Source organism: Zalophus californianus, chromosome 4 (assembly GCF_009762305.2).
Source record: "Zalophus californianus isolate mZalCal1 chromosome 4, mZalCal1.pri.v2, whole genome shotgun sequence".
Classification (NCBI taxonomy): Eukaryota; Metazoa; Chordata; class Mammalia; order Carnivora; family Otariidae; genus Zalophus; species Zalophus californianus.
In genome coordinates this window covers 160,043,734-160,069,835 of record NC_045598.1, presented here as the reverse complement: position 1 = coordinate 160,069,835, position 26,102 = coordinate 160,043,734, and the positions used below count along the sequence as shown (strand labels likewise).

General features: G+C 33.9%; 1 protein-coding gene across 9 annotated transcripts in view; it reads right to left on the bottom strand.

The window, feature by feature from the left end:
* Window positions 1–26,102, bottom strand: part of OXR1 (oxidation resistance 1) — a 455,727-nt gene that overhangs the window by 27,917 nt on the left and 401,708 nt on the right. For all 9 annotated transcript variants that reach the window (XM_027575402.2, XM_027575393.2, XM_027575417.1 and 6 more), the window contains 4 exons: window positions 19,924–20,108; window positions 16,196–16,953; window positions 12,353–12,521; window positions 10,478–10,643 (listed from right to left, as the gene is read on the bottom strand). In XM_027575402.2, the coding sequence (XP_027431203.1) occupies window positions 10,478–10,643; window positions 12,353–12,521; window positions 16,196–16,953; window positions 19,924–20,108 (1,278 nt within the window). The remainder of the gene's footprint in view (window positions 1–10,477; window positions 10,644–12,352; window positions 12,522–16,195; window positions 16,954–19,923; window positions 20,109–26,102) is intronic.

Here is a 26,102-nt window from a genome sequence, read left to right as displayed (position 1 = left end):
ATATTCAAGTAACCTGAAAATTCCTTTACCTGTTTATACAGTCCATTTTTAAACTGCATTTTCTGATACCCAATTTCTTGAAAAGGTACTTACAATTACTATACCTACATATACTTCACTAATCAGTGGTATGCTGAATATAACCAAAGAAATGTACTTTGAAGATTAAATATTATGGCTATGAATTAAAACTTCCTAGAGCTCAATTTTAAGTAGAATATCAATGTACAACAGTACACCTGAATATTTCTTCCACTTTAAACCATCTCCTCCCCAGTTACCTTTCTGTGTGTTCACACAAAGCTGTACACACAAACACTGAACCACACCCACAACTCCACATTTTCCTCCACATTCCATGATGTACACACACAGAACACAGCTCACTCCACACTAAATATCCTCCCAACTCACACCAGCTACTCCCCCATCTCCCCCCAACCAGCCCACAACACTTACCCTAAGATCTCTCTCCCACAGTCCCTCATATGTACACTCTAACTATCCCCACACGCATCTTACTACACATTACACATTGAGTCCACTGTGGTCACTACCTCCCCGTCATGGCACACCCCCTCACACACCAACATCACATGATTTGGTGGTAATGGGCTGCCATTTTGAGAACCTGTCATTACTTCCAGCCAGATTTTCTAAAATTAAAAATATTATATGTGTACCCAAATGTGGTGAAATACATACATACACACCCCAAGCACAGGGCAGCTTATTTTGCTGGTTATCCTGTCAACATCCATCCCTGCACCTTCTTCCTAATACAGCTTTGACTTTGCTCAAGTGTCTTTTCAGCCATGTTTCTGAGAATCTTACTCCATATGGACAGGGTGGGTCCTTATATAGATCTAAACCAGTGGCTCTCAAATTTTAGCTTGCAATCACAATCACCTGGAACATTTGTTAAAATACAGAATGCTGAGCTCCAAAACTGGTTTCTGATGAAGGAGACTGGAAAGGGGTCTGAAAATATGCATTTTTAATAATGCTGCTGCTTCTTATGGTCTAGGGACCACACTTTGAAAAACAACTAAACCACAGTGAGAGGTCACCTCACACCTGTTAGAATGGATATCAAGAAGATTAAGAAGTAAACGCTGGTAAGGATGTGGAGTAAAGGGAACCCCTGTGTACTACTGTTAGAAATGTAAACTTATGTAAACATATGAAAAACAGTATGGAAGTTCCTCAAAAAATTAAAAACAGAAATATCGTATGACTCAGAAATACCACTCCTGGGTATTTATACAAAGAAAACAGAAACACAAATTAAAAAATATATATGCTCTGAAACAAATAATACATTGTATGTTAAAAAAAAAAAAGAAGATAGCAGGAAGGGAAGAATGAAGGGGGGGAAATCGGAGGGGGAGATGAACCATGAGAGACTATGGACTCTGAGAAACAAATTGAGGGTTTTAGAAGGAAGGGGGGGATGGGTTAGCCCGGTGATGGGTATTAAAGAGGGCACGTACTGAATGGAGCACTGGGTGTTATACGCAAACAATGAATCATGGAATACTACATCAAAAACTAATGATGTAATGTATGGTGATTAACATAAAAAAATTTATATGCATCTCTGTGTTCACTGCAGCATTATTTACAATAGCCAAGATATGGAAACAACCTAAGTGCCCATTAATGGATGAATGGATAAAGATGTGCAATACACACACACACACACATACAATACGATTCAGCTGTAAAAAAGAATGAAATCTTGCCATTTGCAACAATATGGTTGGACCTTGAGAGCATTATGCTAAGTGAATTAAGTCAGAGAAAGACAGACACTTTACCATCTCACTTACATGGAATTTAAAACAACAATAAAACCCAAGCTCACAGATAAACAGACTGGTGGTTGCCAGAGGCAAGGAGTTGGAGGCGGGTAAAATGCGGGCGGGCGCGGGGGGAGGGGGGGGGGGCAAAAGCTACAAGCTTTCAATTCTAAAATGAATATGTCCTGAGGATGTAATATACATGGTAACTATAGTTTAATATGGTATTGCATATTTGAAAGTTGCTAAGAAACTATATCTTGAAGTCCTCATCACAAGAAAAGAAATTAACAATATAAGGTGACAAATGCTAACTTTAGACCTGTTGTGGTGATTATTTTGAAATATACACAAATATCAAATCATTATGTTGTACACCTGAGACTGATATACTATGTATCCATTACACCTCAATTAAAAAACAACTGATTTAAGCATGGTTTTGTTTCTTGAAGCTAAATGCTTCCTAATTAATAAACACAGTATCTAGCAGACATAAAAAAATGAGCTTAGTAAATCTCCTTCTTGCCTTTTTTTTCATAGTGTTTAGAAAACATAATTAGGTCATGTAAATATTTCTAGATATCCCAGAGTTTGAAAGAGATCTCAATTTACCATTAGTATAAAATGACGACTATAAAATGAAACACTTTTAAAAAGAAAACCAGCTTAAAGGTTGAACATAATTCATAATTCAACCTGGTCTCATGATTCAGATACTCAATAATTTCTTTTCCTCTACTTTCTTTATTGGTGCTGAAATTATAACTGATTTCCTCTGAGTTCGGAGTGGCCTACCAGGGGCAATTATACAAAATCCACCCTATTCAATATTTAAGGTAATATTTTAGAAGTAATTTTAATATTTAAAATCATAAATTAGTTGTTCATTGCTGGTATATAGAAATACAATTAATTTTTGTATGTTAAAAAAATGAGCCTGTCATTCATCCATTCTGTCTCTTCTCACAATCCATATTAAATAACACTTTAGATTTTTAATGGAAATTTGATAGCCTATAACTTTTGGATAGTTACCAAGGGAGAATATTAACAAAAAGCAAAACATGAGTTCAAAATTTTCCTGAGGTAGATAACATCCTAAGCAAACATTTTTAGTAGTCAAAACAGACTATGTTATGCATAATTAATGAGTGCCAAATGATAATATGAGAAAATTTATGAATAGTCCAGAACTAGAGATCTACTCTGTAGCACAGTGCCTATAATAATACTGTATTGTATACTTGAGAATTTGCTAAGAGTGTAGATTTTATCTTGTGTTCTTACTACAAAATAATAATAATGATTATAATAATAATAAAGAGGGTAGGAAGAAACTCTTGGAGATGATGGATGTATTTATGACTGTGGTGATGGTTTCATGGATTTATACTTGTCTCCAAACTTATCAAGCTGTATATATAAATATGCACAGATTTTTGTATGTCAATCCTATCTCAATAAGGTGATATAAAAAATACTTAATATAGAAATATTATTTAAGACAATTTGTATTAACTCATATATTCTAACTGCTTTAATTTAGAAAATACTTCTTTAAGAACTTAAGAAATCTGGGGCTGAGTGGCTCAGTCATTAAGCATCTGCCTTTGGCTCAGGTCATGATCCCAGGGTCCTGGGATCGAGCCCTGCATCGGGCTCCCTGCTCCGTGGGAAGCCTGCTTCTCCCTCTCCCACTCCCCCTGCTCGTGTTCCCTCTCTCACTGGGTCTCTCTCTATCAAATAAATAAAAAAATTTTAAAAAGAAAAAAGAACCTAAGAAATCTGTGTCTGCAACAGATATATTGACAGTCCCCCAAATTCTAATTGTTTTTAATGCTTTTGATTTCTACCCTTTTGTCAGATTTACTGAATTACTTTTGGAGTTATGGTTTGTAATACTATCTGATATGATCAATTTAAAAAGGTATATTTTTCTTTAATTGCCTTTATCTAAGATATGCGACCTCTCTCAATTTAGTGACTTAGAAGTACTTTCATTTTGAACAAAATCAATTCTGTATGGATTTTGCTGGCTAGACTGAGAAGTGATAAGGAATTTTGTTTTGCTTTATATATTGCTTCAATTTCAATTATGGCATTACTTGTGCCTTAATTTAAAAAAATATCCTTCTGTTTAATAAAATGAATATCAGAGTATCTGACAGCTTAAGAAATAAAATATGCACCAAACTGAAGTCATCTCAGAAACCAAAAATCGAGTGAAATATATTTTTATTAATACTTTGGCAAGGGTGAGAAGTGAGGACTAAACTGGCATGATATGCTACTAATTCTACTCATTACTTTTAAGAATGAAAAATACCATTATGCCATATAATCTACTGGCACATAATACTAGTAAACTCATATTTTAAAATTTAGTCAACAAGTATAAACCTGGGAAGTAAACTTCTAAATAAACTGATGAAAGCTAATTTAATAAAGTCAATTTCTTAATTGTTTTTATCATTCTAGGAGCACTTAATTATTAGGTTTAGAGTTTGAAAGATACTGAACTGTAAGTGGTATAAAATTAACTTTAGAGATGAAAAAATGGAAAACTTTTTCTGCCATTTCTTATCCCAAAAGGAATGAAAGTCAACTCAAAGGAAGTGGGACAACAAGTAATTGTAGCTTAAAAAGCTCCATTTTTGAGGCCTGTGTCATCAAGCAGCAAGACTGACACGCCCAACACATGTGAACTTTAAAACCCCAAAAAACTTTCAGAGGATTCTAACAGAGAGTCTCAAAGACTATTAGAGGCTATTAGACTCTATTAGAGACTCTCAAGTTGGTACTAGGGGTTGAGGGTGATAGAGCCTAAGGGGGAGCAGTCACTGAGCCACATGGTACCTGGTGACAGGATAAAATTGACTTAACATTACTGTAGCATCACTTCTACTTCATGATTAGAAATTTTAACTTCTTTTTATATTACATCAGATAAATTAAAAAGATGAATGCAAAATTCACATGAATCTTAAAGATAAAATAGGCTTCCAAGATATTTTAAGCTTATTACTGTGGCTGCTGTGTTAGACTATACTACCAGACTCTGGGGTACTTGTCAATACATCAGACTTTAAAGGGTATTTGATGGACAAGTTCAAGAGGTACAGATCAATGACTTACAAAGTGATGTGTTTCTTGGTTTCCCTCTGCTTGTAGTGCCTCTGAGCACACAATGTGATAAAAATCCTTTGGTGTGTAAGGGAGCTCCTGCCTGAAGTAATTCAGCCTGACTGTTATTGGTAAGAAAAAAACAAACAAAAAACCATGCTTTTAAAAACCAAGGCATAAAATGATTAAAGAAACCTTTCTCCACAGTGAACCAAATTTATGCTTTTTGTGTGCAGATGCAACAACACAAAATATGAGGAATATTTTGAAAAATATTTTTATACAATATAACTTGCATGACAGGGCCTTGAAAATTAAACTACAGTATGATCGATATAGTCTGAAAGAATCTTCCAGTCTTAGCACTGCATTTAACACAACACCTAGGGTAGCACAGTGGTTTTTCCACCTCTACTGTACAGTGTCACCCCCTGAGAAGCTTTACAGAATACTGATTTTTATTTGCTCTGAGGTGATCCTGAGGCAGTAAGATTTTTGAAAGCTCCCCCAAATGATTCAAAGGTTCTGCCAAGATTGAGATCTTGGCATGGTGAAAAGGACAACTGGCTCTGAATGACAGATTATTATCATTTGTTACTATGAGGATTTAAGCCAATAAGAAATAAACTTAGAGAAATTCTCAATAAAATAAAGATGACAGTCTATGGGGCACCTGGGTGGCTCAGTTGGTTAAGCGACTGCCTTTGGCTCAGGTCATGATCCTGGAGTCCGGGGATTGAGTACCGCATCGGGCTCCCTGCTCAGCGGGGAGTCTGCTTCTCCCTCTGACCCTCCTTCCTCTAATGCTCTCTCTCATTCTCTCTCTCTCAAATAAATAAATAAAAAATCTTAAAAAAAAAAAAGATGACAGTCTATGATTAAATGGGTTGCTCTAGATCTAAGGCAGGAGAATATGTTAATAACACTGTGAGGATTTTATCAGCAAAATCCAGACTGTACAACATTCTAGAAAAAAAAATCTGATTTCTTAAAAATGAAAATTACAAGGAAAAAAAGCAAATCACAGCAAAGAAATGGACAGAGAACCTATATTTATAGACTTAAGGAGACATTTTAACTAACTGAAACATCTGGAGCTTAGTTGGATCCTGATTCAAATAAAAAATTGTAAAAACTTTTTCATATTACATATATTTTAAACATACTTAGGACATTTGAAGAAACTGAACTGGGGAAAAGAAAGGATTACAGATGAATAAGCTGATAAAGCTGAGTGATGGTATGTGCAAATTCATAATACTATTTATCTCTATTTTTGTACATTTATCAAATCATAGCACTGTCATGAGGGAACAGTGTCAATAGATATCTTTCCCCACCTTTACCTCAAGACCTTCCTACAACTTTGTTGAAATGCCATTATAATACTTCCCTTGTCAGTGAAAATCTATAAAAACAGTCCCCATCAAAAATCAAAAAGTAACATTTTTCACAAAACCACAAAGCCTCACATAAAACATTATCCTCACTATACATGCTCTACTTCTTGTCACTGGTGACACTGGCAGAAACTAGGGGGAAAGAATCTATAATAAACAGTTGCTTTCTGGTTGCAACATAAGGTTATTAAACTCCAATATCAGAAGGATTCATAATTAAGGAACTCATTATGGTTGGAAAAAACAAACTTGAGGTAAGCCAATGTTTTTATGCTATTTTATATTGACTAAACTAGAACAATAAAGAGTATATGGTAAAGAATATCAATCTCTTACACATCTTGAGTTATATGTACAGTATTTCTCAGATTCTTTCTCCAATAATCAGGAATCTTAGAATAGAGGCTCTTATTCCCGACTACCTTAAAATTTGGCTAACCTGCTCTTAGCGACTGCAGGCTTCTGCCGCCCTCACCTCTCTCAGAATTCACTATACAAATCTCTAAAACTGTACTTCTTTCTTCCTTCCTTTTCTCATTTCTAATTCTTAAATTCCAGTATTTTTTAATTATCTTCAATAAGGCTTTCAATTTGCATGTTTTAGAACTGAAATTGTTTCAAATGTTACAGAATTTTTCTTGCTATTCCAAGTGCACATTTTAGTAATTTGGGGTGCCATAGTTTCAATTAAGTTGTAACATATTTGAGAGTAATAATGAAGATAGTGTTGAATCTACAAAGAGTTAATAAACAGTGGAAGCACCAGATAAAATAACCCTGGAAGAAGATTAAAATGTAATAAATATTTTCAGACTATCATAGTATATAGAAAACTTTTGTTGTTGATGTACATCAGAAGGTAGAACAAAGACAAACGGACTATAACTTACAAACATATATTTCTCTAAACTCACTGTAAAAACTTTCTAATAGAGTTGTCCTAAAATGAAAAGTACTGCTCTTTGAGGTAATAAACTCTATCACTGAATTATGTTAAAGCAGAACCAAAAATAGTGTAAAATGAGAGAGGCTGAACTGCCAGTAATTCCAATTTCCAGAGTCTATAAATTTATGACAAAATATTTACTACACTGACATAAAAACTTACTTTAGGATGTAGACCATATTGGAAGATGAGTAAAAGTTTTATATCCTATTTTAATCTTTGCCCAAATTTATTCATTAATCGAGTAAATAACAGTAATATAGTATTTATTGAGAATGAATTACATCCTTGCATTGTTCTTAACTCTGAGGATATAGTCATGTATGAAACTGACAAAAACCCTGCCCTCTGGCGCTTACGTTGGGAGAGGGACAGGAGGGACATAGAAGAGAAACTGGAGCAGAGTAAATTAATCATATGTAAAAGTTTTCCCAATGTATAAATTTCTGGATAGCAATATATTTCTGCCCAAATAGCAGTTAGGGATACTAATCCCCTAAGTATCACTAGCTGCTCTACTCAAACAGACTAATGTCCAAGTTGGCAGCCATAATAAATTCATCCTACATTCTCCAGTCACATATTCTCCAGCTTGACATACAAAAAAGCCCCAAAACAGCAAGCACTTCACATTTTGAAGTACTTTTACTTTACATAAGTGGCTCTAAAAAACTTCCATTTTTTAAAACATTAACATTTAAAATACTTTTTATGTCATTATACATTTGTTCACCAAGAGTGAACCCTAATGTAAACAATGGACTTTGGATAAAAAAAAATATGCTTTTTATTTCGGCACTTAGTAACCATCAGGCACTAGACCAGCACTGTACAAGAGAAATACAATGCAAGACATATATAATTATAATTTTTCTAATAACTACATTAAAAAAGAAAAAAGTTAATTTTGATTTTTATTTAACTCAATATATCAAATACTGTCACTGAAAATTAAAGATATTTTACACTTTTTACTTTTAATTCCAAATCTTTAAAATCCAGTGTATATTTTATATTTACAGGACATCTCAATTCACACTAACCACATTTCAAAAGTGTTAAATAGTGACTGTATCTATAGGAATTAGCATATTTTATATTACAGCACCTCTCAATTCAGACATTAAATTTTCACAGGAAATACCTGATGCTGTTTAGCTTTAGGTTTATTTAGATTTCATAAAACATAGTTGAAAAAGTAAATTCATATAGCCTAGTTGTTCCAAATGTATAAAAAACTTATCCAATAACTGAATCAAGTATCCATTTTAAAATTTAACTGACAGTAAGTAAAATTAAAAATTCAATTCCTTAGTTGCATTAACCACATTTCAAGTACCAATAACCACATAATAAAGATGTGGCTACCATATTAGACAGTACAGTACTGTTCCTAGACAATGCAGCAAAAAATTTATAAAATTAATCCTTTTCTCTACCATTTCTTTTTTATTTGAATTAATTCTGGTTGGAAACAGGTGAGGAGGCATTTATTTTTTTCTTCAAAATTATAACTGGCAGAATCTGTCACAAGAACTGAGGCAGTTCCTTTGAATCAAAACAGTCAATAATCAATCAATAGTGATAGTCTATTATTTCCAAGGTTAAGTGCTCCAACCCCAATGGAGAAAAGTCCCTTATTTGATTGAAATTATTGCAACCCCCCTTGCCACCCAAGTTAGAAACTCCACTGTTACCTAGTTGTCATGAAATCCTTTCTTAATACTTAGGTTACACCTGTTTAAAAAACTTAATTTCATCACCTTCCACTCTACTTTCAACTGTTGCTACCCTAGTACAAGTACCCATCTTTGATCATCTGAGCTATTTTAAAAGCCTCCTGAAGTTAGTTTTAAATACACAGGGATTTTACATATGTCAACATCTATGCAACTATCACCCAGAAAAAATACAAAGTATCTCCAGTACTTTATAAAGTTCCCTCCTGTCCCTAGCGACCCTGTCAACCCCTAGAAACAGGTAGTCTGGTGGACTTTTGATTAGTTTTGCCCTGTTGAACTTCATGTAAATGGAATTACACAGTATATACTCTTTTACACCTGGCCTGGTTTAATTCAACACATTATATCTATGACATTCATCCATGTTGTTGCCTGTGCAAGTAGATCTTTCTTATTGCTAAGTTATGTGGAATTTTACGAATATTCCCAAATTTATTTATCCATTCTTCTGCTGACAGACATTCAGGTTGTTTCCAGTTTAGGGACTATCACGAATAAAGCTGGTATGAAGATTAATAATGTTGGTTTAAGTATTAAAAGAACCCAAAATAAATGCTCAGTATATGTTACCTCTTTCCCTCCACTGTATTGGAGTCACAGTGGAAACTGATGCTGTATATACTATACAGAATGAACTTAAACAATTCAAAATCAGGTTGAAAGACATGCCATGTATACCTTCAGTCATTATACATGTTAAGTACACGCACAATAAATTCATATCACATAAACAACCACAAACATTAACACCAAATGATTGACAAAATTTAATCCTGTTTAATATCACATTTTAGCATCTGCTCTATATTTTCTAATGCATCAAGAAGACATAGTCCAGGCAACCAGAAAAGAAAAACCAGATTTTGTCACCTTATCATTTTGATATGACAATGCATGTAAAAACATGATATGCAATATTAAAAGATGATTCTTTAGGAGGTTACAGAAAGTTAATTAGTGTTATTTTGGCCATTTAAACAAGTTCAGTAAATTTGAGCATATGAAGTTTTTATACTTTGTAAAATCAGCATCAGCTTCCCTAAGCATTATTATAAATTCATTTCAAAATAATGCTTGGGTATGGACTTAGTAGGAATGCTAATTGGCATGAATGTGTTAAATGACTGGTGCACTTCCTCCATGCAGGAGGTAATATTAAAGTGAATCAGATCAGAAATAAATGTTTTATAAAAATTAGTAAAACAGCAATTAATATTCTAAAATCCACGTCATTTTATTGCTGACCACTTGCTCTTACAAAGCAAAAGGAAAATGAAAACAGTAAAAAAAAAACCAAAACCAAGGTTACTAATGAGATTCATTCAATAAACACATGGACAGTAAACCTTTAAAAATTACTCATTTGTACAAAGATCACTTGTACTTTGCCTATACTACCATAAAGCGATAAATTCACACAAAGTAAAAAGATCAATGCAATCTTGACATTTTTCTCCTTACCTCCCATTCTCTGGCTGCTGCTGCTTCACTAGTAGAATCCTCATTTGGTTCAGATTCTTCAATCTTTTTCACTACTATAAATCCAGGTTCTCTGGTATATTCACCAGTATCTTCTGCATATATTTCTGGACTCCACTGAATGAAGAAGGCATACAAGTGGTCTGTCCTGTTAGAACATGTGACTATTAATAACAGACCTACTATTCTGTACTCCTAGCTATAATTACAAAATGGTATTTGTTAAATGACTTCACAAAACTTAAAGATTTAAAATACACAAAACATATACTATGCTTTATTTAAAAAGATAATGAAGCCCAATGGCAGGAAGACATTAACTTAAAAAAGTTTGCTCGTCTGTGTTCTGTCAAGTCGTTCTGAGAAACCAAGATTTTCCTTGGCATGCATGCTTTTGAGTAAGCTCAGATGCTGTTCATGGTAATTTTTTTTTTTTTTAATCTTTAAAGAAACTAGTGATGGGAAAGGAAACTGAACTGGCAACTGTGACCTCATTCACACAATGACCTAATTATCTAAAATACGAGTAAACAATTTACTAACTGCCTATTTTAAAACCTGGATATTATAGAGAATTTTCCCAAGTTAATAGAAATTTAATGTGTTTAACTCTTAAATGATACCAGGAAAACACAATGTATTATTAGTTCAGGGATAGATGATCTAATCTTTTAAGTCTCTCACTCTCATTTTCAATTTTGTTTACTAGAGCAAAACCTGTTGTTACAAAAGATAATTAAATCCCGGATCAACCTACTTGAGGATCAAACACACATTTCAAATATCTATGTATTCTTGGCTATTAATTTGCAGGGATAATTGCATTTTAAAAAAGGAATTATATATCATTACCTGCCTTGAGGTAGTGGCCATACTGTTTAATATTCTGAGGAACCTCCTTGCTCTAAGACATTTTTTTAAAGTTTTTATTTAAATTCTAGTTAGTTAACATATTGCGCAAGATTAGTTTCAGGTGTGTAGAATTCAGTGATTCATCACTTATATACAGCACCCAGTGCTCATCACAAGTGCCCTCCTTAATGCCCATCACCCATTTAGCCCATCCCCTGCCCACCTCCCCTCCAGCAACCCTCAGTTTGTTCTCTACAGTTAAGTCTCTTATGGTTTGCCTCCCTCTCTAAGACAATTTAACTAGGTTTCTTTACCACTAAAACTAGGTACACATTTACTTTTTTTTGCATTAAATCACAGAGAGGAATAAAATTTAAAATGGGGTAAATTAAAAAGCACAAAATAGAAGCTAAGTAATTTTAAGGGGTGCCTGGTGGCTCAGTCAGTTAAGCATCTATTGGTTTAGGCTGAGGTCATGATTGCATCGGTCGTGAGATCCAGCCCTGGAGTTGGGCTCCACACTAAGCAGAGAGTCTCCTTGAAGATTCTCTCCCTGTAGCCCTCCCCTGACTCTTGCACATGTGTGCACCCATGCATGCACGCACCCCACGGGCACACACTCTCTTTTCCTTTCAAATAAATAAATCTTTAAAAAAATAATTTTAAAAAGATTTAATGTCAGGTTTTAATCATAAACTATTTTTTTAAAGTACTTTTCCACTGGTATTAAGTGATATATGAGATCATTTTATTTATTTATTTATTTATTTATTTATTTATTTATAAGATTTTATTTATCCATTCATGAGAGACAGAGAGAGATGCAGAGGCAGAGGGAGAAGCAGGCTCCCTGTGTAGCAGGAAGCCTGATGCGGGACTCGATCCCAGGACCCTGGGATCATGACCTGAGCCAAAGGCAAACGCTTAACCGACTGAGCCACCCAGGCATCCTTATAAGATCATTTTAATTCAAGGAATCTCAGTAACGTTTTTGAGTCTTTTTACCTTTCTTGTGGCACAGCAAACCAATATTCATGTTTCTTATCTCTCTGTGCATACTGTTGCATTGTTGCACTTGCTTGAGATACAAATGTTTTCCTCATTGGTTTTCCAACTCTGAGACATAAGAACTTATGTAATCGATGCCGCCTCTTTTCTCTTAAAAGTGCAGAACCTAGAAATGAGATACAAATAGAGCTCATTCAATTCTCATACACCATGCTTAAGCAATTTGGTTTATGTTTACCTCCAAACTTCTGACAAGTTAATACAGAATAAAATTTAATTTACTGACAGTCACTTAGATAAATTCTCTTAAGTAACTTTTATTTTCTTCCAACGACATTCATGAACTAGCACCCAAGTTATGAACTGAAATTATGTCTAAGCATATCAGGAAAAAAAGGGAAAATTTTAGGAATTCTTGCATTAAATTTTTGCTTGGAACAACTATATTAATTACATGCACATATATAATTTTCTTCATATTCTCTATCAGACTTCTAGAATAACATCAAAACACATTTGTAGAATCTTTAAAGGTTTACTTTAATATAATAGTTATTACAGACAAAAATTTAATAAAAAATGTTTCTGGAAGCTTTTCCATATATATGAGGTAGGATAAAACAATCAACAATATCCTGGATTCAGCCATCTATTCGGACAGTTTATTATGAATTTTCTCTAACTCTTCCAAACAGAGATACTGACATAAGGTATACTGAGGGTCTGACACTATGACTGAATTCAGAATTCTGGACATTATTAGCTTATGAGGGTGGCATACTGTGGAAGAGAAAGCATTTATTTATAATCAAGATAACTGGGTACTAGTCATGGCTTTCTTCTGTACAGTATGGTGCAAGGTGCATAAATCTATCTGAGCCTCAATATTTACATCTGATTAAAAGAGTGAACTTTTACCATCTTCCCCACAATTATATTCCACAGTTGTATATTTATTAAACCATTTTGTTATAAGGTCACTAAAGATCAGAAATGTGTACTATTTCCCTATTATAGAACGTCAAGTTACTTAAAATTAGTTACTTAAAACAAATTTTCATTCCCTCCCCCCTCAAAAAGAACTCAAACGATAATATAGGTACACCTATAACTAAACTTATCAATTTTTCTCCTTTAGTATTTTGTCATAATAGGAGCTCCCTCCCCATCTAATCCCATACTCCAACAAACCCAGTAAGTGAAAGCATTCTACCACATTATTAGGTTAAACAGAACCCCTCATTTTATTTTTTTCAAAGATTTCAAAATATAAGGCAACCATCAGACACAAGGATAGCAAATAAAGACACTCACACCAGCATTCTTTACAATATCAAAGATAGGAAACAGCTTAACAATACGAATTGTTAATAACAACTGAATGTATTAACAGTATGGAAATGGTTAAAATACAGGGCCATTAAAAGCCGTATTTTCAAAAAAACTATAATGACATAGAAAATTATTCATGACATAAAATGTCAAGTGAAAAAAGGATACAACAGTATAATCCTGATTTTATATAAAAAATACGTATGTATAGATACAAATACCAAAATTGTATACATATGTATTTAAATGTGTATGTATATACACATATACACCAAAAATCAAAGATAAATATACCAAATGTTAATAATGATTATTTCATTGATGAATTTCAGGTAATTTTTATACATTTGCTAAAAAAAAATCTGTATTTGTGAAATGTTCTTTAATGAACATTCATTAGTTCTGAATAAAGAAAAAGGTATTATAAAAGAATTATTCAATTTTTTATAAAACTTTCTTTGAGTAAATTAATTCTTTAACATCTACTAAATATCATCAGGATATTTAGGGCGCCTGGGTGGCTCAGTTGGTTAAGCGACTGCCTTTGGCTCAGGTCATGATCCTGGAGTCCTGGGATAGAGTCCTGCATTGGGCTCCCTGCTCGGCAGGGAGTCTGCTTCTCCCTCTGACCATCCCCCCTCTCATGTGCTCTTTCTTTCTTTCAAATAACTAAATAAAAAATCTTTAAAAAATAAATAAATAAATAAATAAATAAATAAAAAATAAAAAAGATGGTGCAAAGAAAATCCACCACAGGTATTTTAAAAACTGAACCAAACTTTTGTATATTGCTGGTGGGAATATAATATACAATATAATATACAATACAATATAATATACAAAAGCTTGGGGGGGTTCCTCAAAATTAAATTAAACACAGAATTACCATAGGAGCTAGCAAATCCACTTTTGGGTATATATCCAAAAAAAATGAAAGGAGGGATTTGAACAGATATTTGTACCCCAATGTTCATAGCAGGATTATTTACAATAGGCAAAATGAAGAAACATCCAAATGTACATTAACAAATGAATACATAAAGAAAATGTGGTGGTATGTAAAGTTGACCAATGAATGATGCAGGGGTTAGGGACATGGACCCCCCCACACAGTCAAAAATTTGAGTATAAGTTTTGACTCCCCAGAAACTTAACTACTACTAGCCTACTGTTGACTAGAACCTTTACCAATAACATAAACAGATGTTTCACATGTTTTGTATGCTATATTATATACTGTATTCTTATAGTACAGAAAGCTAGAGAAAAGAAAATGCTAAGAAAATCATAAAGAAGCAAAAATACATTTACAGTCCTGTACTGTATTAAAAAATTATGTATAAGTGGACCTGCATAGTTCAAACCCATGTTGTTCAAGGGTCAACTGTATACTGGAATATTGTGCAGGTTTTAAAAGGAAGGAAATTTTGAAACAACCTACAACATAGATGAAATTTAAAGGCATTCTCCTAAGGGAAATAAGCCACACACAGAAGAACAAATACTGTATGATTCCACTTATATGAGGCACCTTATGTAGAGAGACAGAAGTTCATAGAGACAGAATAGAATGGTGGAAGGGGAGGAAAGAATGAGGAGTTACTACTTAATGGATACAGTTTGTTTGGAAAGATGAAAAGTTCTGGAAATGGATGGTGGTACATGTGAGTCTCAACAATGTGAAGGTACTGAATGCCACTAAGTTTTACACTTAAAAATGGTTACTATGGTCAATTTTATTTTATGTATATTTTAGCAATAAATTAGAGTTTAATTTAAAAAGTTCATATGTAAACTAGATTGATTTGGAATCAGTATTTTAATAGATTATAAGAAATGTTAGCTAAGAAACCTGAACTACACCCCATTTAATCTATTATGTATTAAGGGGAAGCTACTGTATATTAGAAATAAAACATAGTATATTACTATAATTTTCATAAGTAAACAGTACTAAAAACCAAAACTGAAAGAGAAATGGCTTTTTAATCTATCCTTGGTGTTTTTTAAAGGAAAACGTTTAATCAGACAATGATGAAATTTTGGACACTTGGAATAACTTAAGAAATAAATTTTTATGTCTAATTGCACTTTTTAAAAAAAGGCAGAATTACAAACTTTGGCAATTACAAACTGCAATTACAATATTTTATGTGCAGTAAAAAATGTTAATGAGGTAACACACCAAGAATTAAGAGAAAATGGAGAAATCAAAGGTATTACAGAGCTTGTGTGCATTTTCAAGAAATCGTTTAAAGACAGAACACCATTGAGTCAGGAGTATCTAAAGATGGTGGAAAAGATGATGTGTACAATCCACCATGGGATAAGAAGAAACCTCAGACTAGGAACTAGAGACCATATACTTATCCCCAGAGAAACATCAGTCAAGGGCCACTAGGTCTTCCTTCAGAGTGACCTAAGATACAGCAGCTTCTTAATCTGTGAGGAAAGAGGAAGACAATATGCAGTAAGATGAATTAACTTTATATATTCCTTAACACTTACCTTCTATGTCAGCAGTTGCTATTTTATGCTTAATTTCTTTTTGTGACACCTGTTGAATATTTTCCCTTTGCTGTTTAGTCTGTTGCATAGTATGGGTTTTCCAGAGTTTCCGTAGCTCTTCTACCTCTGTCTCTGAGTCCTGATTTTGCTCCTTTCCTTGTTTTCCTTTGTTGACAGTTTGCTTTTGTTTAAAATCTGCTGCTTCCCCACAAGGCATACTTTCTTTTTTACCCTCTTCTTGATGTAGGTAATTCTCATTCAGAAGAAAATCCTGGTCTGTATTACCTTTTATACTTGTGCTTTGTTCTTTAGGGCCTGACATTTCCTGAAAATTATCTGTAGCCTGATCTTCCTTAGTGGCCCTTTCAAGATTATCTAAATCTGTTTTAAGAGAAGTAGTCCCAACTTCATTTGTAGAATGTCCAGGATCAGATTTTAAGTGATCAGGCGTATTAGCAGACTCTGATATGGTTGTTAAACATTCTATGCCGCTCTGACTGACAGTTTGCACAGATTCTGATGATGCACCAGATGACTTATCTTGTCGAAGTTCATCTGACGAGACAAGCTCCTCCCGCACAGGAGAGAGTTCTGATTCTGTGAACACATCCTCAGAAAGAGACTCCTCAGTGCTCCTCGGAGCCGTGCTGGCACTGTCGTTACCTGCATCGCGGGCTCTGGAGTCTATTTCATCAGTATGACTTCTCGTCATTTTCTTTAAGTGGCAGAAGTCCCTTCCTGATACCTGATCTATCTCTCTGTCAGTAAACAAAATTAAAAGTTGTTACTTTTTAAATTGCATTTTATTTCCCAAAAACGTAACACTGAATGAGTTATCACTAAAAAGGCTTCTAGAAAAGGGTATAGTATATATCTCAAGAGCATATCAAAAATTTGATTTAAATAGATAGACCAAGTAATTAAGTCAAGCCTTTGCAATGATTTCTTGAGATCTGGGAAACATCAACAGAAGATTTCCTGAATTAATCTACCTGAAAAGAAGTTGGAAATATAAGTTTTGGGTGAAGCTATAATTCTACACTAAACTTTATTCATTACAGGAATATGGAAAATAAGCTTAGATAAAATTTTGATTAAAATTTTAAATTTCTTAAGAAAAAATACATTGATATTACATACATGGACACAGACACACAGTGCTCGTTTACATTTAAATAGAGATTATACTAAAACATGCAGCTCAGATGCAAAGTTGAAGACCAACTGGAATAAAACTGAGGCAAAAATACTTATAGTAATTCTTTAGGCTACCAGCAACAACTCTTAATTCAGAAAGAACTTGTTCTGCTAAAGGTTTAGATACTAGATATGTGAATGGTTCATATTTCTATCAAGATTTCCATATTTAATGGCATTTATATATATGAGCACTAATGTTCAAAGTTAGTTTAAATTCTGGAAGGAGGCAATACAAACATCTATATAAAGCATGAAATGAAAGTCAGAAATTTAAAGTGATGGTTAAAAATAGTTTGTGACAAATGGAAATTAACATGAGTTCTTAGTGGAAAAACTACTAACGTTTATGTAAGTTTAAGAATAGGAGATAAGTTGAAACAAAAATAACTGGCTGTCTCTGGATGGTGAAGCTGGGGAACTCTCCTGTTTTATTCTTTCTTTGTAGTATTTTTCAAATTTTATATAACGAGTATGCATAACACTTTATAACTAAAATAGGTAAAAATTTATTTTTTAAAAAGTTATCCATTGAATTCCAATTCGTGTCTGTCTTGTCTCCCTTGCATCTGATTCGCCATAAGAAACACAAACATTTAATTTGTGCTATTAAAAATGTAATAGTGTCATCTACTGGTGATCCACTCAAATTGCACATATAGGATCTTGGAACATGGCAAAAGGCAAAAGTTTTGAGAAACTGTATGTGTACATTTAAGAAGACCATTAGGTAAGAGATAAAGTTAACAAATATAAGACATACGTTTGATTAAGGGCTGTAAAATCTTCAGAGTTAATATGCTGAAACTAGATATTTATGCCAATGATGTTGCTACTGCTTAACACAGTTCTAGAACAATACCTTTGAAATCAACTTTCCAAGCAGAAGACAGAAGAAAATCAATCAAATCTTATGCCTCAGTATTGCTACACATGACATTTCTCTGCAAAATTACTTGCTTTATTTATCTAATTTGCTGCCAAATAGTGTTTTTGATTAATTCACAAGGCAGGACTGAAAGATACTTATTTTTGGAGGAATTTTTTTTTAAATGGTTGGATCAAATGCATGGTCTTTCCAGGGACATTCTAAATAATAAAACAGTGATTTGCAAGAAGAGAAGCCCTACAGCATCCTAGTGGAATACTTACAGATCATTCAGCATAAGAGAATCCTAAAGTATCATAATAAAAACAGAAAAGCAGGGCAACAGAAAGTGAATCTCACAGTGACTGACAACATGCGCATATATATTATATATATATATATAAAATCTTATTTCTTTTTTAATCTAATCCTTTACTCCTTCACCTTCGTCTCATCCTTTCACCCATCCCAACAATACTTATTTCCTGAAAGTGACTTTAGATGAGGATCTATAAAAATAACAAACACAGAAGATACTCTAGGAATTGTCCGCACCTCTACGGATGAGTTTACCAAGCCAAAATAATATCTATTGGATGGAAAGTATAATGGAGACTTTCTGAACAAGGGATTTTACTCTACCACAGGTATCCTAACAACTCATGTACTCTGCCTCAGAAACAAAAATAATTTGCTCTTCTATGTAAGCAGTTCTCTACCACAAGGGTTAATTTTCAAACAATGATCCACATCCCTGTGGGCTAATAAAGTTAAAGTGAAGACAGTTTTTAAACTATTGACAAAGTATGTGTGGAGGAATGGGGAATATTCTTTTCTGTTGTCATTCCTTTCTTTGAATACTTTCTTCTCCTTTTCTTTCTTATTCCTCCCTTTTCTCTCTGGTCATTCCTTTGGTCAAGCACATTACTTTCAAAGGCTGTGCTGAGCTGCAGTCTCACAGCTATGTTATTTGAATCACATGAATCCCTTGACCAGTATATTCCAAGCATAACTCTTTTCAAGGATAACCGAGGGAAGGATGCTCATGAGATCTCCCTCAAATCCCACACCAGACTCTTTAGGCTCTTCTAAGAAAAATTTGAAAGCTACCCTAGTCTACTTATATTACCTTAAATTAGTCACAGAAATAATTTAAAAATCTGAATGCTGTGTTTGAATAAAAAGGACTGGTAAACATTAAATTAAATAAGGTTTACATGTTACTTTTAAATATCCAGTTCCCTTACGAAATATACAAATAGAAATCCAGAACAATTCCTAACTATTCAAGGTGTGTTAAAAATAATCTTTTCGGGGCGCCTGGATGGCTCAGTCATTAAGCATCTGCCTTCGGCTCAGGTCATGATCCCAGGGTCCTGGGATTGAGCCCCGCATTGGGTTCCCTGCTCCAGGGGAAGCCTGCTTCTCCCTCTCCCATTCCCTCTCTCACTGTCTCTCTCTCTGTCAAAAAATAAATAAAATCTTTAAAAAAAATAATCTTTTCAATACTATTATTTTTTCATTGCTGGTAAAATGAAAAGCAGTTTTAATAAAACTAATAAAAAATACTTAAGAGTAAAAAAAAAAATACTTAAGAGTATTAAACCAGGGTCAACTATCAAGATGTAATAAAATGCCAAAGGAGTATAAATACCAATCTTACATGGGTAAGGATTCCTTTATTTTGCTATCCAAAATTTCTTTGTACATTGCAGCTGACATCACCTCTTCCATTGGACACATGATGCCATATTCCTCACAGCCATTCTCTTGAACCAAAGGGTCAGTTTTATGTGGATCAAACATTATATTATTTGGTGTTATTAGCAGCACACCACTGACTGTGCCCTAAGATGAAAAAAGAAAATGACATTTAATGCTCAAATTTTCAAAAAGTATTCTAGCTGTTTTTACTAATTTTCTTCAGATGTTAGGCCATCTGTTATATATAAAAGTAGTATATCCAAGCACTAAGACATTCTCATGAAAACATTTTTTCATTATGTTTTACATTAATTTGCATTCTGCTTCATGTGTTGTTCCCTCACTACAGGTACCAAATATAGTTTCCTGTACACAAACAGGTTTAATAAATAATGTGTTGATAATTCAATCCAGTATAAAAGAAAAATAGCATAATCTCTCTAAAATGCTTTTTAAAAAAAAATCTGTTTCAATTGACTCTGTTAACTACCTAGCTATTTGACTTTGGGTATGTAAAGCTTCTGGGCCTCAGTGCTGTCATCTGTAAGAGTAGGTAGATTAGATACTTCTAGAGTATACAGTAATCATTTTTAATTTAATCATGACAAGTTATGAAATTTTAAATACATTTATATAAACAGCAATCTAAATACGAAGAGTCCAGCCTCTTGTCTTAGAAATGAGCAAACTGAAGTCCATAGGAAGCCAATCTCACTAATTATTAGCTAATACTTATTGAAAGCTTTGTATGTATCACACTTTACATACATTATTGTTCATTTGATCTTCACAAGCACAGCTATGAGATGATTATACAAACAGGAAAATTAAGGTTGTGAGAGGCTAGGAAACTTATCTTAAGTAATAAATAACATAACTAACATAAGTGGTAGAACCAAGATTCAAAATCCAGGCAGTCTGTCTAAAGGCCCTCCACATTTGAATCTAAACCAGTCACTCCAACTCAGGTGCTAAATATTCCTTAATCCAATTTTTAACTCCTATTCTATTATATTCTTTAAGTGTAAAAATGAAGAGCCATAGAGAATTCTAAAAATAAACTAAATAGTTACTTCACAGCTGTCCTTTTTTTCTGAAGCTATTAAGGAAAAGAAAATAAATCCTGCTTGATTTGGTGTAACATCCTCCTTCAAAATCCACATTCAGCTCTGTAAATTTACCTGGCTTAACTTTAAGAACATAAAACTTAAGTTATGACAGACACTACTATTAAAAATGATCAAGAGTAAAAACAGAAAACTCTGGGAGAGTTTTTGGTCACCCACCTGGGAGAAAGTTACTGCAGATGTTCAAGATAATAAAACATGCTTATCATGTGTAGTAACTGCATGCAATATTGGAGAGAAGCATATGCATGTGTGTATGCATTTCGGTGGGAAAAAGGGAATCGATCTGAAACTCTAAACAGCATTTTTTTTTTAGTTCATACCAGGGACTACCTAAATAAGGAGTAACTATATAAATGATGGCCTGATCATATTTTAATGGATATTTTAAATAGATTCATATAAATCAGGTTGTATTCCTGGATCATATGTCAACACAAGTCAAAAAGAGATGGTGAGGTATGTTGTAGGGGACATTTACATTGCTACAGATAATCCAAGAAATAGACAATCAAGAGTAGAGTATACACAATGTAAAAAATCTTAAAGGTTTCTGATTCTCTATCTTCCTTTACTCTATATCTCACCTTCTATAAACTTAAATTATTTGAGAAATAAAACCAAGGAATCAGTAAGAAGTAAGGAAAGCAAACATCAGGTCTCTGAAAGACCTCAGTTCATTCTTGGTTTCATAAATTTCATATAAGCATTAGTTTTAAATAATGGTATATTATTAGGTTCACTGGCATAACATTACATATTCTCTTTCACTTCAGAATATTTTTGCAAAGATAATGACTACTAGGTATATAAGATAGAGCAGGCCCAGTATTAATGATAATGCATTAATTCACTATACCTGTTAATGCTATAATACTGCTACTTTTAGTAGTGTAACTACAGAAATAATTTGAAAAGCCTCTCAAAATTGTGCTTCCACTTCTTTGACTAGAAGAGCCCTACCTCTTAACACTAGTCTGACCAATCTAGTAATGTTACTTTGCAGGAATTCACCCTTATTTGCTGCTATTGCAGATGTGCTAATGTATTCTTCAAGCTTCTTTCCCTGATTCTAGGTGGGACTCTGAGGTATTCTGTCAGATGTTATTCTCTTTAAATCAAGAGTTGGTCATGAGAAACACTACTTCCACATAAAATTCACAAAAGTCTTTTGACGAAGTAACTGCTTAAATTCAACTAACCAAGACCAAGTTTGAAATCATCAACTCAAACTAAAATACTCCTGTTTCACTCTTTTTAAGGCTGTTTCATAAATCTGAACGTATTATCAGGAGCAAGAATGTATTATAGTAAGCGGTTTCTAATTAAAATATCTTTTTTTTATGTGCCTTGTTGAGCATTGCTATTTTTTAAAATTTTATTATGTCATGTTACTCACCATAAATTACATCATTAGTTTTTGATGTAGTGTTCCATGATTCATTGCTTGCGTCTAACACCCAGTGCTCCATTCAATACGTGCCCTCTTTAATACCCATCACCAGGCTAACCCATCTACCCACCCTCCTCCCCTTTAGAACCCTCAGTTTGTTTCTCAGAGTCCGGCCTCTCATGGTTCATCTCCCCCTGATTCCCGCCCCCCTTCATTTTTTCCCTTCCTATGAGCGCTGTGATTGTTTAAGACTGATGAATCACAGACCTGTACCTCTGAAACAAATAATCATTATGTTAAAAAAAAAAAGAAGATAAAATATCTTCTTTATCCATATGACCTTCAGAAACTTTAAGCACAGATTTCTCTTTAGTATTAGTGACTGCCAATTCCTTATGTGCAATTACTTGACTAATCTTCCATGGAGAAATTATTTCTATTAGAAAACAAAGTGCCTGCTTTTGTCCATTGACAGATGAATGGATAAAGAAGATGTGGTATATATATACAAGGGAATATTATGCAGCCATCAAAAGGAATGAAATCTTGCCATTTGCAACGATGTGGATGGAAATGGAGGGTATTACGCTGAGTGAAATAAGTCAATCAGAGAAAGACATGTATCATATGATCTCACTGATATGAGGAATTCTTAATCTGAGGAAACAAACTGAGGGTTGCTGGAGTGGTGGTGGGTGGGAGGGATGGGGTGGCTGGGCAATAGACACTGGAGAGGGTATGTGCTATGGTGAGCGCTGTGAATTGTGTAAGACTGTTGAATCGCAGACGTGCACCTCTGAAACAAATAATACATTATATGTTAAAAAAAAGATAGCAGGAAGGGAAAAATTAAGGGGGGGAATTGGAGGGGGAGATGAACCATGAGAGACTATGGACTCTGAGAAACAAACTGAGGGTTCTAGAGAGGAGGGGGGCGGGGGGATGGGTTAGCCTGGTGATGGGTATTAAAGAGGGCACGTATTGAATGGAGCACTGGGTGTTATATGCAAACAATGAATCATGGAACACTACATCAAAAACTAATGCTGTAATGTATCGTGATTAACATAATAAAAAAAAAGAAAATAAAGTCTGTCTGTAAAAGTTACCACTCAGACTACAATATTTCTGTAAATACTAGAAGATAAAAAACTATAATTTGGGATACATCCCAGCAGAGAGAATAGCTTTTACTGATCTTTTTTTTTAGTCTTAAATCTACTGTAACCTATTATAATTTTGTTGATAAATTTCCACAATTTTTACATAAATAAACTTCATTATAATAAATCTATAGGAAGAGCCAGCCTCCAGCAAACGTTTACCTTCCAAGAACACCAGGCTGTAAGCTGTTCCTAAGCCTGCGAATGACTTTATCTTTGCTTTGATACTTAAACAAAAATTTTATTCAAATGGTTACAACTGAAATTCTGCTTCTAGCCAAGAACTAATTTTGCCTAAAACTTTACTAAAGCCACACACACACACACACACACACACAATACACGAAATGACTATTTTCAGTTACTGGAATGCTGGACAATGATACCTGAATAAGGGAAAACAAAGAACATGAACTCTATAAATGCCCCAGCGTACTGAGTGGGGAGTTTCCAGGCTACAGGCAGAGAAAGGAGAGATGAGCACTCCCAATAGAGAATGGTTTGGAGATACACAGAAGGCCTTCTTTCAAGTTTCCAGTTGAGCACTGAATGCTACCTATATGTATGGCAACTATCCCAGGACAAGAAAAGCAGCAGCACTCAAAAGAAGCAGAGGAAACAATTCATAGAGTCAACAGAGAAAGGAACAGCTTGTATTCTTACCAACCACAGCAAAAAACCTTATAATTTACAGCGCCCCAGAAATCTCAGAAGGGCACTGTGTCAGTAAAGGGAAAAACTAGCTATCGTTGCTTTGGTCCTGCCTGACAAAACTTAAAACAAGCTATGTTATGATCAAACTGCTTCTAAAACACAACTGTGTTACAGAAAACAGTACAAGTATACGTAGAGAAATATAAAAATATCCAGCACCCAAGAAGGTAATAATATTTATATCTGATATCCAGTTAAAGATTACTAGGCATGTAAAGAAAAATAAAAAAGTGACTCATCACAATGAGAAAAGTCAATTAACAGGAAGAAACGCAGAAGTGAGAGAGAGAAATTAATTAGTAGAAAGACATTAAAATAATTACTATATATTCCATATATTTAAGAATATAGGATAGATTGTGCATGGTAGTTATGGACAAGGAAGATATATGAGAGCCAGTTTGAACTTACAGAGATGAAAAATATGCTCAATAGAATTAACAGCAAATTAGACATGGGAGACAAAACATTAAAACTTAAAGGTATAGCAATTGAAATTGTCCAAAATAAAAAAAAAAAAACAGAGTATCAATGAGCTATGTTGAGACACAACATTAAGCAGCCTAATATATGCATAATTGGAGTTCCCAAAGAAGAGAAGAGGATGGAGAAAAAAAATTTGAAGAAATATGACCCCAAATTTTCCAAATCTGATGAATACTATAAACCAACAGATTCAAGAAGTTGAGTGAATCCCAAGCAAAACAAACAAAAATACACCAAGGCACATCATAACCCAATGGTTCAAAATCAATGATAATGAAACTCTCAAAGATACATACTCTGCAAACTATGGAACACTTATGAAAGAAATTGAAGAGGACACAAAGAAATGGAAAACATGCCATGCTCATGGATTGGAAGAAAATATTGTTAAAATGTCTATACTACCTTAAGCCATCTACATATTTAATGCAATCCCTATCAAAATACCACCAGCATCTTTTACAGAGCTAGAACAAACAATCCTAAAATTTGTATGGAATCACAAAAGACCCTGAATAGCCAAACAATCCTGAAAAAAGCAAAGCAAAGCCGGAGGCATCACAATTCTGGACTTCGAGCCACAGTCATCACTACATGACTACCAAGTTGTAGTCATCAAGATAGTATGGTACTGGCACAAAAACAGACACAAAGATCCACGGAATAGAATAGAGAGCCCAGAAATGGACCTACAACTCTACAATCAACTAATCTTTGACAAAGCAGGAAATAATACCCAATGGAAAAAAGACAATCTCTTCAACACTAGTGTTGGGAAAACTGGACAGCAACATGCAGAAGAATGAAACTGGACCACTTTTTTACACCATACACAAAAATAAATTCAAAATGGATGAAAGACCTAAATGTGAGACAGGAAACCATCAAAATCCGGTAAGAGAACACAGGCAGCAAACTTTGACCTCGGCTGTAGCAGCTTCTTCCTAGACATGTCGCTGGAGACAAGGGAAACAAAAGCAAAAATGAACTACTGCAACTTCAAGATAAAAAGCTTCTGCACAGCAAAGAAAACAATCAACAAAACTAAAAGGCAACCTACAGAATGGGAGAAGATATTTGCAAATGACATATCTGATGATAAAGCATTAGTATCCAAAATCTATAAAGAACTTATCAAACTCAACACCCAAAGAACAAATAATCCAATCAAGAAATGGGCAGAAAACATGAACAGACATTTCTCCAAAGAAGATATACAAATGGCCAAAAGACACATGAAAACATGCTCAACATC